Source organism: Myxocyprinus asiaticus, chromosome 19 (genome assembly GCF_019703515.2).
Source record: "Myxocyprinus asiaticus isolate MX2 ecotype Aquarium Trade chromosome 19, UBuf_Myxa_2, whole genome shotgun sequence".
In the NCBI taxonomy this organism is placed as follows: Eukaryota; Metazoa; Chordata; class Actinopteri; order Cypriniformes; family Catostomidae; genus Myxocyprinus; species Myxocyprinus asiaticus.
The window spans coordinates 44,580,418-44,595,758 of record NC_059362.1 but is presented as its reverse complement, the minus strand read 5'-3'; the positions used below and the strand labels follow the sequence as shown (position 1 = coordinate 44,595,758).

The window sequence follows — 15,341 nt, the reverse complement described above, 5'->3', positions numbered from 1 at the left end:
CTTCATTTGTCGTCCATCTTTATATACAGTCTATGGTAAACACTTGTATAACCAAAATTTGTCATGTGCCATGACACAAAGATGGCCGTCGAAGTTAAACCAAGTAAAATAACAATAAAAAAACTGGTGGTTTTGTAATACCAATACATAGAGGTAATCATTCAAAAAAATTTGGAACATTAAAAATGGTAAAGCAACCTGTATTGGACCACTTGAGATGGACTGACCATGCATCCCTAGTCTTTCCATGTTGTAACAGGCACAGTCATAGAGGCTACAAGAGTCCAAAATGAGTAAAAATCCCAGATTAAGTTTATCGTTCCACCAAAATCCCCAAAATAACCAGAAAAAAAATGAAGATTTGCTGCATAATGTGGGAACACACAAGGGGCCCTTAATTTGAAATTACGGAGACTTGGCTCCATTACACATCTCTATATTTAAGCATTTACCAAATTAAGCTTTTTATAGTCTATATATTTATTGCATGCCCTCTCTTCAATTTAGATTACCTGATTACCTAATCAAAATAGCGCCAGCCACAGAGGAATAATAAAATTTTTTAAAAAAACTATCGGCATAGATTTTTGCCGATAACCGATGATAAATCGGTCTACCTCTACACTGTACACTTTCACTGTATGTAAAAGAGCAGCAAGAATACTCAAAATATATTCAAAATTTCCACTTGTGTTCCACGGAAGAAAGAGAGAATTAAAATATTTGGGCAAAAAATTCCTTTAAATAAGAAAGAAACCTTTATGAAGTGGACAACTTCTGTGAACACTATTACATTTTAAATTTGATGTATTTTCTATTTCTGAAGTTTTCTAACATCAGTTTGAATAATAAAAGACTTAGTTTGAATTTCCTTTGACCTTTGACCCACACTGACCTCATAAGCTCTTCCACTTTGTCGTCTACATCCAGATCATCCTCGGAACCCTCCAGTCCATACGACCTCACGGCCGACGCGCTGTTCATCGGGTAGCGATTTGGAGACAGCTTCCCGTTGGGCGTTGCTGCCAAAGTGTCACGCCCATTCTGCGCCATGGCCACTAGCGCGACCGGCGAGGGTAAAACCGTGGGCGGGGAAGTGCTAGGAGACGGCGATAAGTTACCGTGGAACTGCGTCTGCGTCGCCGTAGTTGCTTTGTTAGTGTTATTTGAGGTGTGTGTAGTGCCAGAGGTGGTACTGTTGGTTGCGCTAGAGTCCAACGGGCCGCGCCGGCCGAATTTGTCACCGTGCTCGTGGTCGAGGCGCTCCAGGGTGTCCAGGGCGTGCAGGATCTCGGGTTTGGTCATACCTGTACGCCGCAGTCTCTGGAGAAGATCGATCTGCTCGATGGTGAAACGAGGCTCATCTGTGTAGTGAGACATTCTGATGGGAGAAACAAACAATGATTATTGAACATGTGATATTTTGCAGCCAAATACACAAACCCATGTGCAGAGTAGCATCAATGACTGTTTAATGAGAGCTTTCTTAGAAAAAAGTGACAATGAAGCTACATCCAGAAATAGAGTGCAACAGTGCCCGCCCACTTTTTTAGAAGTGTTGGTCCTGGAAGTGTTTTTTCCATTTATTTTTGCCATGAACCGAACCAAACCAACCAGCTCAGAGGTGAATCACAACATTACAAACTTTGATCTGAAGCAAAAAAAGTAACTGAAAATCAGACAAAAAGACAAAGATACAAGATTTACATGAGGGAATGAACTACAGTTCCAGTTCAATCGAATTAATACGATGGAAAAATATAAAACTATTGATTTAAAGTACATAAACAATATATTTTAAGTTCATTGCAAAATATTCACAAGTAGTTTGAGAATGTACGGAGATTGACTCGATTGTGTCATTCATAGATAGCTGCAGAGCTCTTTTGGTGCACTTTTGGCACTTTTCCACTGCACGTTACGGTTCGACTCGACTCTGCTCACTTTACTTTTCTGAGCTTGCTTTTCCACTGCAGTTTAGTGCAGCCTCAATGTGGTTGGGATTATAGGCTGATCGTCATAGTTGCGTCACCCCATCCAGCTCTCGTTGGATCCTCTCCACAGCTACTAACAAGAGGAACGTCTGCACCTCGTTTATTGACCAAGGCGTGGTTTTGCGCACAGCCATTTCTTTTTACAGTTCGAAAGTCGCGTGAACAAATGATATTGCTATCACTGTTGCTAACTTTAAAACTAGCGGGTTGATGTCCCGTGTCGCAAATCCAGTGACGCTGGTAGTGACGATTCTCTCTGACCAATCAGTGATCTGCAGGGTTATGATGTCACATTTAGTATTGGCTCAGCTTGCTTGGAACCTCGACCGAGGTGGTACTAAAAAAAGTACCAGGTACCAGGTACTATACACAGTGGAAAACCCCCAAAAAGCGAGCAGAGTCAAGTCGAGTCGAGCCATACCGTGCAGTGGAAAAGCCCAATTTGTCTTCAGGATTCATGGGTAAGTGTAGTTCTTCCAGGAAATACACAAAATTGTTTTATGAAATTTAAATAACGTAGACTGATGGTTTCAACTGAAGCATATTCCATTGATTAACAACTTTGGAGCTCACAGTTGGCCTGTTTAAAGGTTTGTAAGTAAGTGTTAAAAATCCCCTTTGGCAGTGGTTCCCAACCCTGTTCCTGTAGGCCCCACAACACAACACATTTTGGATATCTCCCTAATCCAGGGCCTGAAATTTATTTCTGTACATGGCTTGTATGGGGGGGATTTACTCACTTTGAGGGGGGCGGGGGGGTTGAATAAAACTTGTAACACGAAAACATCTGAAATTTTACAACAAACTCACCTAAATCTGACAGGGGGCTACTTTTCTCAATTCCTGTATAGGTCAGATGAAACCAGGGTCAGAAATCCACTTTTCCATTAAGGGGCAATATTTTATTTCCATTGGCATTTTTGTACCTTTACAAGGGCATTTTTTTCTATTCTAACCTTATAAAATGACCCTGTCATCCTTTTATGTTATAACTTAAACAATTAATTGCCAAACAAACACACCCCTCCCTTAGGTGCTCCTTCAGAAGCTCCGCCCCCCCAAATTCATTCACACGCAACAGTGTTGTGTGGATTGGTCCGATCCACTTTGTTTATTTTCCCATTTACAGAGCCAGGGCTGTGTACAAACACCAGATTTTTTTTCAGCGCACACAGAATGGACAGAAAAGAAAAATAAATTGTGCGCTATACCCGCAATCCCGCACCAAATTTCAGGCCCTGCCCTAATCAAACACACCTGATTCAGCTCATTAGCTCGTTAGTAGAGACTCCACAACCTGAATAGGGTGTATCAGATAAGGGAGATCTACAAAATTTGCAGTGTTGGGGGGCCTCCAGAAACAGGGTTGGGAACCACTGCCCTATGGTAAATGTTTTTGTTTTTTTTACTTTCGGGACCAGACTGTTGCACCCCATGGAATTCTAGAGTACTGCATACTAGGGCTGCAAAAAACAAAGATGAAGTAGCAAAAAAATTTTTTTTTAAATAAAGCCCTTTTGACAATATTCATCTCATGTATTTGCTGTGTGATTTGTTTTTCAAATAAGAGGAACCATCATTATGACAAAACAGCCAATGTTGACAAGAAGATTCAAAATGTTTAAATGCAAGTAGTAAAATACATTAAAAAAAAAATCACGGCATGTTTTCTACACTGAGTGCATTTACAAGCACAGGAATATGCTGATTAGAGGTAGACCGATATATCTCTTTTATCGATTAACTGGTGCCGATAGTGGCTTTTTGGAACTATCGGTTTTCTGCAAAAATCTATGCCGATAGTTGCCAAATGCTTTTTTTATTTTTTTATTTGTGGGCAGCACTGGAGGATTAGAACGGCTTAGTTCTACAGTATAACAGCGGCCTCTATATGCGAAATAAAAACAACCACTGACACCTCGTGGAGATTTGGGATTTTGTTCATTTTGCCTCTATGCGTGCGCCTCTATGTTTGCGCCCATCACAGTAAGGAAAGACTACAAAATTTTAAAAATTCTTTAAATCTATTTTAAAAACTACCGGCCAATTAATCGGTTATCTGCCCTTTCCACCACCTAAGTTATTGGTATCAGAAAAATCCACTATCGGTCGACCTCTAATGCTGATCACTCTCAAAAAACCGACAACGTAAGAAACCCACATTTACATGAGATTTTAAATCATCAGATTATTCTATGATTTTAATGTCAAAACGGTGTAAGATCGTGCATGTAACGCTCACTGTTTTTAACTAAAAACTGGTACATTTTGTCAAATGAAGTAGGTCTTTTAGTTATGCCATGCATACAAAAATGAGCATAATTTTCATAGTATACATACGGCATGCTATTTGCTTTCAAGAATAGTAGCTAGTATGCAATTCTGAAAATACACAGAATTCATATCACTTCTTAGCGCTTAGTGTATTTGAAAATATAATGAAATATATTTAAGTGCACCACCATTTCATTGGCAAAAGCGTCAAGTAATGATGAAAAAAAGCATATTTCCTTTCATCTGGCCTACTTAAAATTCTGTTTATCCAAGACGGCTTTCATCAACAAGTCGAGAGCAATTACTTTCACCGTTGTCAAGGAAACCATACTGCCCCTATGCAGAGCTCTACAGTGCGAGTATTTCACTAAATATAAAAATAGATATGTGCGAACCGTAAAAATTATTTACGAGCACAGTGTGCAATTAAAGATTACAACCTACCGTAATCTAATCCCCCACCCCCCTTTGCTAATTGTTTAAAAATTACAAGACCCAAATTCCACAAGCGGCATGCGCCAACCACAGTAGAGTTTTCTGTGATGACGCAGTCCAGTCAGAGAGAGAAAGGTGAACAACACTGGAAAAAAGTATTGGTATAGGCTATAAGTTAATGTGTAGACATCGCTAAAAATGAAGCCCGATCAATTTTATTTTAAGCGAAAAAGAGACGAGGAGAAAGAGGATTCCCGGCAAGGGGGATTCGCAAGGTTCAACTAATGAAGCCTCTTCACAAGGTTTACCTGAGGCGGCTAACGTTGACATGGCAGCTAATGTTAGGGATGCTGAGAACAACGTTAGCGAAGCTACCGTGACCCCCGCTGTCACTTCAACGTCCATTGTAGCCGGTGGAGGGTGAACATATAGATTCAATGCGAATTGGCTCAAAATGTTCCCATGGCTAGAGTTCGAAAACAACATCATGTTATGCAAATATTGTAGAGGGCAGAAACAGGTGGGCAACTCATCCTTCGTGTCAGGAAACCCGCATCTGAAAAGAGATAGCGTAGCGAAACATAACATCTCGTGGCGGCATATCCAGTGCAGAGATCTGTACCTGTTGAGACAGGAGAAACCATCAGGCACAGCCCTGCTGTCTGAGGAGGAGAAGAGGAGGCAGCTGAAAATAAAGATAAACATCGCATACTTCATTGCGAAGGAAGAAGAACCTTTCGTCAAATTTGGGCCACTTATCAGACTCCACCACAAAATCCCACATACGCAATGATGTAAGATGTGCAGAGATGATCGGTCAAATTGCTGACATAATGAGAGAGAGCCTGTCAGCGAAGCTGAAAGCCGCGAAATACCTTGCCGTTCTAATAGACGGAGACACTGATATATCCAATACCGAATGCGAGATTGTCTGCGTACGCTTGTTGGATGATGGGAAGCCAGTCAATCTCCTGGTCGGGCAACAGACCCTTGAGCACTCCCATGCCATTGGTAAATTGTTCCTCTTTATAGGCTTTATTCTTGTGTAAAATTTAATCATTGGAGATAATTTAGTTTGTCAGAAATACTTTTGTATAATTGTTTTTTTGTGTTGTCATTTGAGGTATTTTGGATGCCACCAAGGCCACATTTCATGCTGTTTGCCCAGAGGAGGATGGAGGGTCATGGATAAAGAAGTGCATCCCCTTCGGGGCAGATGGTGCCTCCGTGAACATGGGCCACCGTGGGGGAGTGTTTGCCCACCTGCAGAGAGAGGCAGAGGGGCATATAATCCCAATCCACTGTATACCACATAGGTTTGTAACTAATAAATTCTCTATGATTTAGTTTAATTTGCTAGCAGAGAATGTTAAACAATACTGTGTGTGTGTGTCTGTGTGCATGCGCTAAGTGCTGTAATGGTAAATACCACAGAATTATTGTTTTCTGTTGGCACAAGAGGTGGGGGAAGGAGACGGTGAATTGTTTGGAAGATTCTGTTCTGACTTTCACAGACTAGAGTTGGCAATACTGACCATTCAGAAGAAAGAGCCAAAGGTGTCTGTCGTGTACAATCTTCTGAATCTGATATGGAAGACGTATCACTTCAGCAGAAAATCCAAACAAGAGCTCTATGTTCTCGGGCAAGAGCTCGGTGTGGATATTTGCACACCGTCTAGCGTCAAGGGAACTTGCTGGATCCCCCATGTCCACAGAGCCCTCAAAGTGTTTCTATGGCATGTACAAGACAAGGACCTTGCCACTGACGAAGACCAGTACTCCATTGTTCTGCAGCACATGGAGCACCTGGCCATAGCATCAACAACAGCGGAAGTTCAAGTGCGGGCAAAGAAGGTCAGTTTTACACAGGAACTGTAATACCACACTAGTTTTAAAAAATAGGTTCAAGACTCCAATGAACTTTCAGAGTCAAGTAATTGACAGGTGACAGTTTATTTTCTCACTACTTAACAGATAAAGTGGGAAATGGAGAATGCACTCTTTTGTGTATTCTGCCATTTTCTCTCAGACATGTTTGAGGAGCTATCCTCACTTAGCCTCACCCTGCAAAGGAATGACCTGATCCTCCCCCAAGCCACATCAGAGTTGAGGACAGTGACCAGACTGGAAGCACTAAAGTTTAGGGCAAAGGCAGGAGGCATGCTGGAGAAGATTCAGACCATGCTTGCTCAGCAGCAGAGTGATGAGAGGAGATACCAGGTGTGTTAGGATGAGAGCTTGTTAGGATTAAAATCGATGATTAAGACAGATTCTCAGTGTGAGAATCAATGTATTCGTTGCCCAATAGAACGATTTGAGGATAAGGAGGGAAATGCAGTGGAGAAGTCTTTAAAACATTTTTTATGGGAGACAAAAAATGGCCAGACATTTCATTGTGTGTTGGTGTGTTTGTTATTTCTGTTAAAGGGAATAACACTGAAGAGGAATCTGAAAAGCTTCACGGACCTCACCAATCCCCAGCTGAAGCAGCACATGGAGGCGGCCATCAACATCAGTGTGGATGATCTCAAAGCCAGGTTTGGTGGTTTGCTGAAGGATGAGGGTGTCCAGACCCCAGTGGAGTCTTTCAGAGTGCTAAATCCTGACACATGGCCAGAAGACCAGGCCAGCTTTCTCACCTTTGGCGATGATGGTGTGGCATACCTGATGAGGCATTTCAAGGAGCCTCAAGATAGGTAAGAATTTATTTGACACTGCATTGCCATATGAGACAATGTTATGTTTGCATATTTGCAAACTCACTTGCTCTGTTCAATCCTGCAAATCGGGGTGCAACACGGCTGCAATCCAGGATGTGTGGCAGGGGCTGAACATCCTGGTCAGCCACAATTTCAAGGACAAGTCCTACAGTGGCCTGTGGGAGACCATGTTGACAAAGGACCCCTACAGGTACGATTACAAGGTAGACTAACAGTCCTGAGTGGTTATGTATGGTATCCTTCTATGGTTGGTTTTGATAAATTAATGGTAAGAGTTTAAATGAAACAAAGATATCTTTTCCCTAGAACATACTGGAGTTGGTGCAGCTTATGCTGGTGCTGCCCATTTCAGCCGCCCAGTGTGAGCGAGGCTTCTCTGCGCAGAACCGGATTAAGAATTTGACAAGAAGCTGCCTTGGGGTCTCCACCACCTGAAAGGATCAGCCTGGAGGGGCCTTCTGTCAAGGAGTTCAATCCCACTCCTGCCGTGGACCGCTGGCTGACCTCTAAGCATGCCAGACGACCAACATACAAAAGCAGCTGGACAACTGATATCCTTTGCGTCTTGTAGGCATGGGTCAATGTGTGATTTTGGTGGTATGTGCTGTTCCACAGATGTGTATCCCCTAGTACACGCACACATACACAGTAAAAATATGTATGTAATAAACTGTTTGTTAATAAACTCTGTTACAGTTTTCACTGTGCTCCTAAATTTCTTTGTGTGCTCCAACATTTTTTCATTCAGGAGCACATGTACTCCTTGGAAAAAAAGTTATGACAGATGAGGTTGTAGTTTATAGAACTCCAGAAATGCACAGAATTCAAATATGGAGCATTTTTGTTTAACCTCCTAATCGAGAGCACATGATTTTATGTTAAGCAAATGGTTACACACAACTAGACTACATTTGAATCGTGTTCTCATTTATACTGTTTGCTGAAATGAAGTGCATACGAGTTATAAAGCAGCATTTATACCTCACATTGTTATTAAAAAACAAAAAAGACTAAAATAGGCTTGAAGTTGGGACAACTAAATTAAATTACAAAACTTAAACATTACATGTGTTAACATGACTTTAATGTGATCAGATTGTTAAGTTATATCCAATACTGCGATTCCAAGGTTTCGTTGTTATGAAAACAGTTAAATTATTGGATTTATCTTTACACAGATAAGATTAGTAAGTGATCTTATCACACTAAAATCATGTTTACATGTATAATGTTTACAGTGTCGAGAAAAAGTATGTGAAATGCATTTATGTATAAATTTGTCTTAAAATCTGGTTTGATCTTCATCTAAGTTACAATAATGAACAAACACAATCTGTCTTAACTAATAACACACAAATTAATGTATTTTTCTTGTACATACTGAATACATCATTCAAACATTCACAGTGTAGGTTGGAAAAAAATATGTGAACTCCTAGGCTAATAACGTTAACAAAAGCTAATTAGAGTCAGGAGTTGGCAAACCTGGCATCCAATTAATGAAACTAGATTGAAGGTGTGGGTTAGAGCTACTTTGACTTATAAAAAGCACTCAAACATTTTGAGTTTGCTATTCACAAGAAGTATCTGCTGACATGGACCATGCTCGCAAAAAAGCGATCTCAGAAGACCTACGATCAAGAATTGTTGCTTAGCGTGAAGCTGGAAAGGGTTACAAAGTTATCTCGAAGAGCTTAGATATTCATCTGTCCACAGTTAGACGAATTGCCTATAAATGGAGATGATTTAGTTCTGTGGCCGTACAGCCAAAATTATTCAAAGGGCACACCACAGAATGCTCAATGTGGTATAGAGAACCCTACAGTGACAGCTAAAAACTTGAAGGAATCATTGGAACTGGTTGACATCTGTTCATGAGTCTACTATAAATAAAACATTAAACAGACATGGTGTCCATGGCAAGACATCAAGAAGGAAGCTGCTGCTTTCCAACTTAAACATTGCTGCATGCCTGAAGTTTCCCAAAGACAAACTCGACACTCCACAACGCTACGGGGAAATTGTTTTGTGGAATGATGAAACTAAGGTTGAACTGTTTGGGAAGAGCACGCATAAAAAGGGCACCAACATGAATACCAACATGCGCATACCAACATGAAAACATTATCCTAATGGTGAAGTACGGTGGAGGGAGCATCATGATTTGGGGCTGCTTTACTGCTTCGGGGCTTGGACTGCTTACGAGGGAAAAATGAATTTCCAAGTTTATCAAGATATCCTACAGCAGGGGTCGGGAACCTATGGCTCACGAGCCACAAGTGGCTCTTTGTTCAAGCGGGCAACCTGTAAGACGTCAAGTGGCTCGCCGGGTGTCTAACCATTCACCAACACATGATCGTTTAAAACGTTCTAGAGATAATTTTCTTGCAGAAATTGTGGGTGTGATTGCAAAGCTTGAAGTCAATGACACTGTTTTGATTTCCTTTCTCCCGAATTTGTCATACAGCCTACTCTGGTGAACAAGTTTTGAAATGAACACCCGCCAAATGTGGATTTTTCATGCAGAGTATTTTGCTGATGTACCAGCTACTGTGGAGGGTGACCTGTAAGACTTCTCGGAGTGGCATATTACAAGAAATTAGACGCAAAAAACACGTTTGACAAACGTGATTATATTTTGAGGAACAGACAAAAGAAAAGCCGCCGATGTGTGTCTGATTTTATATGTGCACAGTGAGCTCCGCTGTTCATGAGTGCAATGAGAGCGCTTCTCCTAGACATGCACATGCACAGAGTTCTGAGCCTCGTTTCCCAATAACTACCGATCTTAGCCGTTAAGAGCATTTCTATGAGCGATTTTATGAACGTTCGTTAATTTTTATGTGCGCCCAGGGTGTGAAACTAGCACCTGCCACCCACAAAATGCGGCGAGGCTCAATCCAGTTCGCGAGCTCCTCGTCCAAATGTATTTCATGCGCGAGTAGTTTTGCTCATCTACCCGCAACAGGCAGGCGACCTGTAAGACGTCTCGGAGTGACACACGACAAGAAATGCTGTTAGTCAAAAAGACGTGCTTGAAGAAACACACTTTATTATATTTTTAAGGACAGACAAAAGAAAAGCCATCAATGCTCATGTCTGATTCACTGTTTGTTCAGAAGCGTGCAGCGGGACACTGTCTCGTGGAGCAAGCGCATGTAAAGAGTTATCACACCTTTTTCTCTGTTTCATTCGACTGAAAACTGTTTGGAAGAATAATGTAATCTATAAGAATGCTGCAAATTATCCCCGATCATCTAGTGAGTTTCGCTTTATTTCCACGGAGCAGTTTGCTCTTACGCAATGTGAACGCAACTCTGCAAGTTCAGTAATATATACAGGTATCTTTGTATTAAAGAAACAAAAGGCAAAAGTGATTAAATCATAAAGTAATACAAGACATGGTCACCTTGAACCTAAAATTTAGTTCTATTTTCTTTTCTTTAGGCAGCATAAACTGTATTACCAAAACGCAATGCAAACACATTCGATAAGAACACACATTTGGCAGCATTATTTGGGAACACAAGGGAATTTATTAGGCTTATTTATTATGATGGTTATTATAATTATCTTTACATTTATAATTGTCTTTAGTTCTTAATTTGTATGCTATTAGTAATTTTTCACCTGTTGCAGCATACTGATACTTGCGTGATGGCAAATGGGGCTGTTGGAGATGGTAAATGTTTGGATTTGGGGAGGTGGTTATATATAAGATGTTGACAATGACCCTAAACATCGAAGTAAGTCCACTACAGAATGACTTCAAAAAAAGAAAATCCACCTTTTGGAGTGACCCAGGCAGAGCCCAGACCTTAACCCAATAGAGATGCTGTGGAATGACCTCAAGCGAGCCGTTCACACCAGACATCCTAAGAATATGGCTGAGCTGAAGCAGTTCTGTAAGGAAGAATGGTCCAAAATTTCTTCTGAACGTTGTGCAGATCTAATCCACAGCTACCGGAAACACTTGGTTGAGGTTACTGCTGCCAAAGCAGGATCGACCAGTTATTAAATCCAAAGGTTCACTTACTTTTTCCACAGCCCTGTGAATGTTCAATGTGATGTGTTCAATAAAGACATGAAATATTATAATTGTTTGTGTGTTGTAAGCTTAAGCACATTTTGTTTGTCTATACATGTGACTTTGATGAAGATGAGATCAGATGTTATAACCAATTAATGCAGAAAACCAGCTAATTCCAAGGGATTCCCATACTTTTTCTTGCCACTGTACATCGTGTGGCTATACTTTAGAAATGGTGTGTAATTTAGCGTTTAACTTGTATTGAACCCGTAACATTCATCATTCATGTCTTGGCACAAACAGGATTAATACTTAAGAGTAAGAGCTTTGTTCCGATCCCTACCTTAAGTAAGATTAATAGTACCCTATTAGTGATTCTTGTCTTAGCAAACAGCACTAAATAAAACTGTGTTCCAGTTCCCAAAAGTATGTGTTAAAAAGGTGAAAGGAAAAGCCACTTAATAACAGACTAGTGACCCAGAGGCTGTGACAACTAAGTAACTCCAGTAAATAAACCATCCCAGCAAATGCTGTTAGTTTACTGTAAAAATTCCCTGCTGGTTCGTGGCAAGCTATGCATTTTCCATTATCCGTGACATATATTTACACTGATTAACCGTTAACCATACACCACTGGAATAAAAACATTCAGCACTCAAAAAAGGCTCAGTTGGCCCTTAAGATGTCAGATAATCTTTATGAAAGTCTGTGATAGGAACATGGCAACCACTGTGGGACTTCTAAAAATACATCACCGTAGGGCTACGACAGAAGCATAAGTTGATAAAAAAAAAATGTGAGTGTGTGCAAAGGCAATCATAAAAAGCACTTATGTCATGCATTTAAAATCTAGCGAGCGCAATACTTCAGCTCTTTCTGTCCATAATTATAACAATAACAAGCCCTTATAACAACCCATAAGCCTTCCTGCATTCTTGCTCATGTGACGCTTTTAAACGCATAAAAACCAGCAATTATATATTGCAGGCGCTCACTGCAGGGGCACAGCTGCAGAGACACTGCAAGTCAAGGGTGCAGTTTGCTGTGCCATGCACACGTGCATCAGCTCAAATTAATAACATTTTACTATGGTAACATTATATTTGCACACATACAGTTGTGCTCAAAGGTTTGCATACCCTGGCAGAAATTGTGAAATTTTGGCATTGATTTTGAAAATATAACTGATCATGCAAAAAAAACTGTCTTTTATTTAAGGATAGTGATCATATGAAGCCATTTATTATCACATAGTTGTTTGGCTCCTTTTTAAATCATAATGATAACAGAAATCACCCAAATGGCCCTGATCAAAAGTTTACATACCCTTGAATGTTTGGCCTTGTTACAGACACACAAGGTGACACACACAGGTTTAAATGGCAATTAAAGGTTCATTTCCCACACCTGTGGCTTTTTAAATTGCAATTAGTGTCTATGTATAATTAGTCAATGAGTTTGTTAGCTCTCACGTGGATGCACTGAGCAGGCTAGATACTGAGCCATGGGGAGCAGAAAAGAACTGTCAAAAGACCTGCGTAACAAGGTAATGCAACTTTATAAAGATGGAAAAGGATATAAAAAGATATCCAAAGCCTTGAAAATGCCAGTCAGTACTGTTCAATCACTTATTAAGAAGTGGAAAATTCTGGGATCTCTTGATACCAAGCCAAGGTCAGGTAGACCACGAAAGATTTCAGCCACAACTGCCAGAAGAATTGTTCAGGATACAAAGAAAAACCCACAGGTAACCTCAGGACAAATACAGGCTGCTCTGGAAAAAGACGGTGTGGTTGTTTCAAGGAGCATTGGTCTTTATGAACTTCAACTTTTTATAAAGATTTATAGTTTTGAACAGGTATTCACTCCATTAGTCTCTGCTTAAAGTGTGCATTTAACCCTGTACACACCATACAATGTATGTGTACAGGGTGTACAATAACCACAACATCAACATCACAACGATTAAGTGCAAAAGACAACTATCTATCAATGCAATTTAATAGCTTCCTTGATTATTTATTCATATAGGCATTACTACAACTTCCAGAGTTGAAATGAGATTCTATACATATCGTAATGTGCATTACAGTATGTAACCTAGTAGTAAGGAAATCTTTATTTATCTGTGCACGACACACTTCAGGTAAACCTTCTGGAAATTCAAGTTATGAATGCAGATAAGACAAACCACATCTATATACTGCAGCAAACTCATGATCAAACCACTTTCAAAAAGGCACTACATGTAAGGAGTCAATTCAAATGATAGTGATATATGCACTGATCAACGCACATCATGCATGCAAAATAAACTGCACATCCAGCATTAGAAGCCATAAGAAATATAAAGATATGAAATTACACGTTCATTCACAACACGATTGAGACTTTAAGCCCATATAAACTAGTTTTGCATGACTTAGGTGTCATGACCACTGCAAACGACCACCAAAATACTTTTAAATAACAGAACACATGCATATAAAAACCCTCAAGCATAATTCACATGGTTATTTAGGAATATTCCTAAATAAATATAAATGCATAAATAAAAACATGAGTTCAGCACTTTAATACAGGGCTCAAAAAGTGTTTATTATATTAACCTATCAACTATCCGGACAGGTGAACAAGCCAATTTGGATTTAAACTAGCTGAATATGTCGATTAATATTAAGCTGTGAAGCGCGTTTTTATACAGATGAACAAAAAATGAACTGAATTATCCAGGCGGCTAGTTAGCTTAGCACGAGCTTACACAAACTGACACTCCTCGGGAATACAATTATACTTCTTACCTGGAATGAGGAAAATACACAATATCTGAGCGCAGCCGATCATTTAATGCGCTCTGTGAGGCGATAAAGATGATATTTTGTGTGATGTTGTTAAGAAGACTCGCCCTGACTGACTGACTGACTGTCTTTGTCTGACTGACAGCAGCCGCACTGACGTCACGCCGCACGCACCACAGGCTCATGGGAAATGTAGTTCAGCAGGAAATTTAGGAACATGTTGCTATGTGTACACTGAGGGTTTACTAAGCTCACGGTACTCACTTTAAGTCATTTTTATTGGAAATTTTGTTTGGAATTTGTTTGAAACCCTACAAAATAGCTAGCATTATTGGTCTTGCTTCGAAGTGCCCTCAGACGGCATCAGGAGCGTGTTTTTTTTTTTTAAAAGCAATTTCAGCCATTGCGTTCATTTCCGCCATTTAAACACACATCTGACACGCCATCTCTCCAAAACTCCGCACACCAAAGACATGTCATCCAACCTGATGTCAACAACGCTGAACGTGCAAAATTGACAGGGAAAATGTTTTCTGCACTGACTGCGTTTTTGCATCCAAATGTGCTGTTTTTTTAAGTGTTTTTATATGTAAACATGCTCTCGACTGTTTCTTCAGTGTTTTGCGCTGGAGCGCTGCATTTTTTTAGACGCCGTGTCAAGTCATTTGTTTTAAAAACACGTTTCAAGACACTTGCATTACTTTCCATTCGTTGCGCTGCTTCACGTCTAGTTTGTTGTTGTTATTTAGCTCAATAAGGTGTTTGGTTTGAAAAGCCTGTATGTTTTCTGATTGGCTGAAAAAGGCGGGCCGCTCCCCTGACTCTTCTTTTGCTGTTTACTGGAGGAGAAGTCTGTCTGCATCGTGCAAGACTACTACAAAACACGGCCACTACAAGTTACGCCTTGCAACAGTTGAACGTCACTTTCGAGATTCAAATAGCTTTATTGGCATGGTAAAAGAAAAGCTTTACATTGTCAAAGCATAGTAACATTAAATATACATACATACACATTTACACACAGTTAAAGAAAACAATGTAAAAATACAATACAATAAAGCAATCGTAAAAAGTGTAAATAAAAGTGGTT

At 40.1% G+C, this 15,341-nt stretch overlaps 1 protein-coding gene across 6 annotated transcripts in view; it reads right to left on the bottom strand.

The window, feature by feature from the left end:
• Nucleotides 1-14,388, bottom strand: part of LOC127409672 (homeobox-containing protein 1-like) — a 32,108-nt gene extending 17,720 nt beyond the window's left edge. For all 6 annotated transcript variants that reach the window (XM_051644405.1, XM_051644408.1, XM_051644406.1 and 3 more), the window contains exons 1-2: nucleotides 14,255-14,388; nucleotides 896-1,381 (exon numbers count right to left, since the gene is read on the bottom strand). In XM_051644405.1, the coding sequence (XP_051500365.1) occupies nucleotides 896-1,380 (485 nt within the window). In that variant the 5' untranslated portion in view covers nucleotide 1,381; nucleotides 14,255-14,388. The remainder of the gene's footprint in view (nucleotides 1-895; nucleotides 1,382-14,254) is intronic.
• Nucleotides 14,389-15,341: the final 953 nt, after the last annotated feature.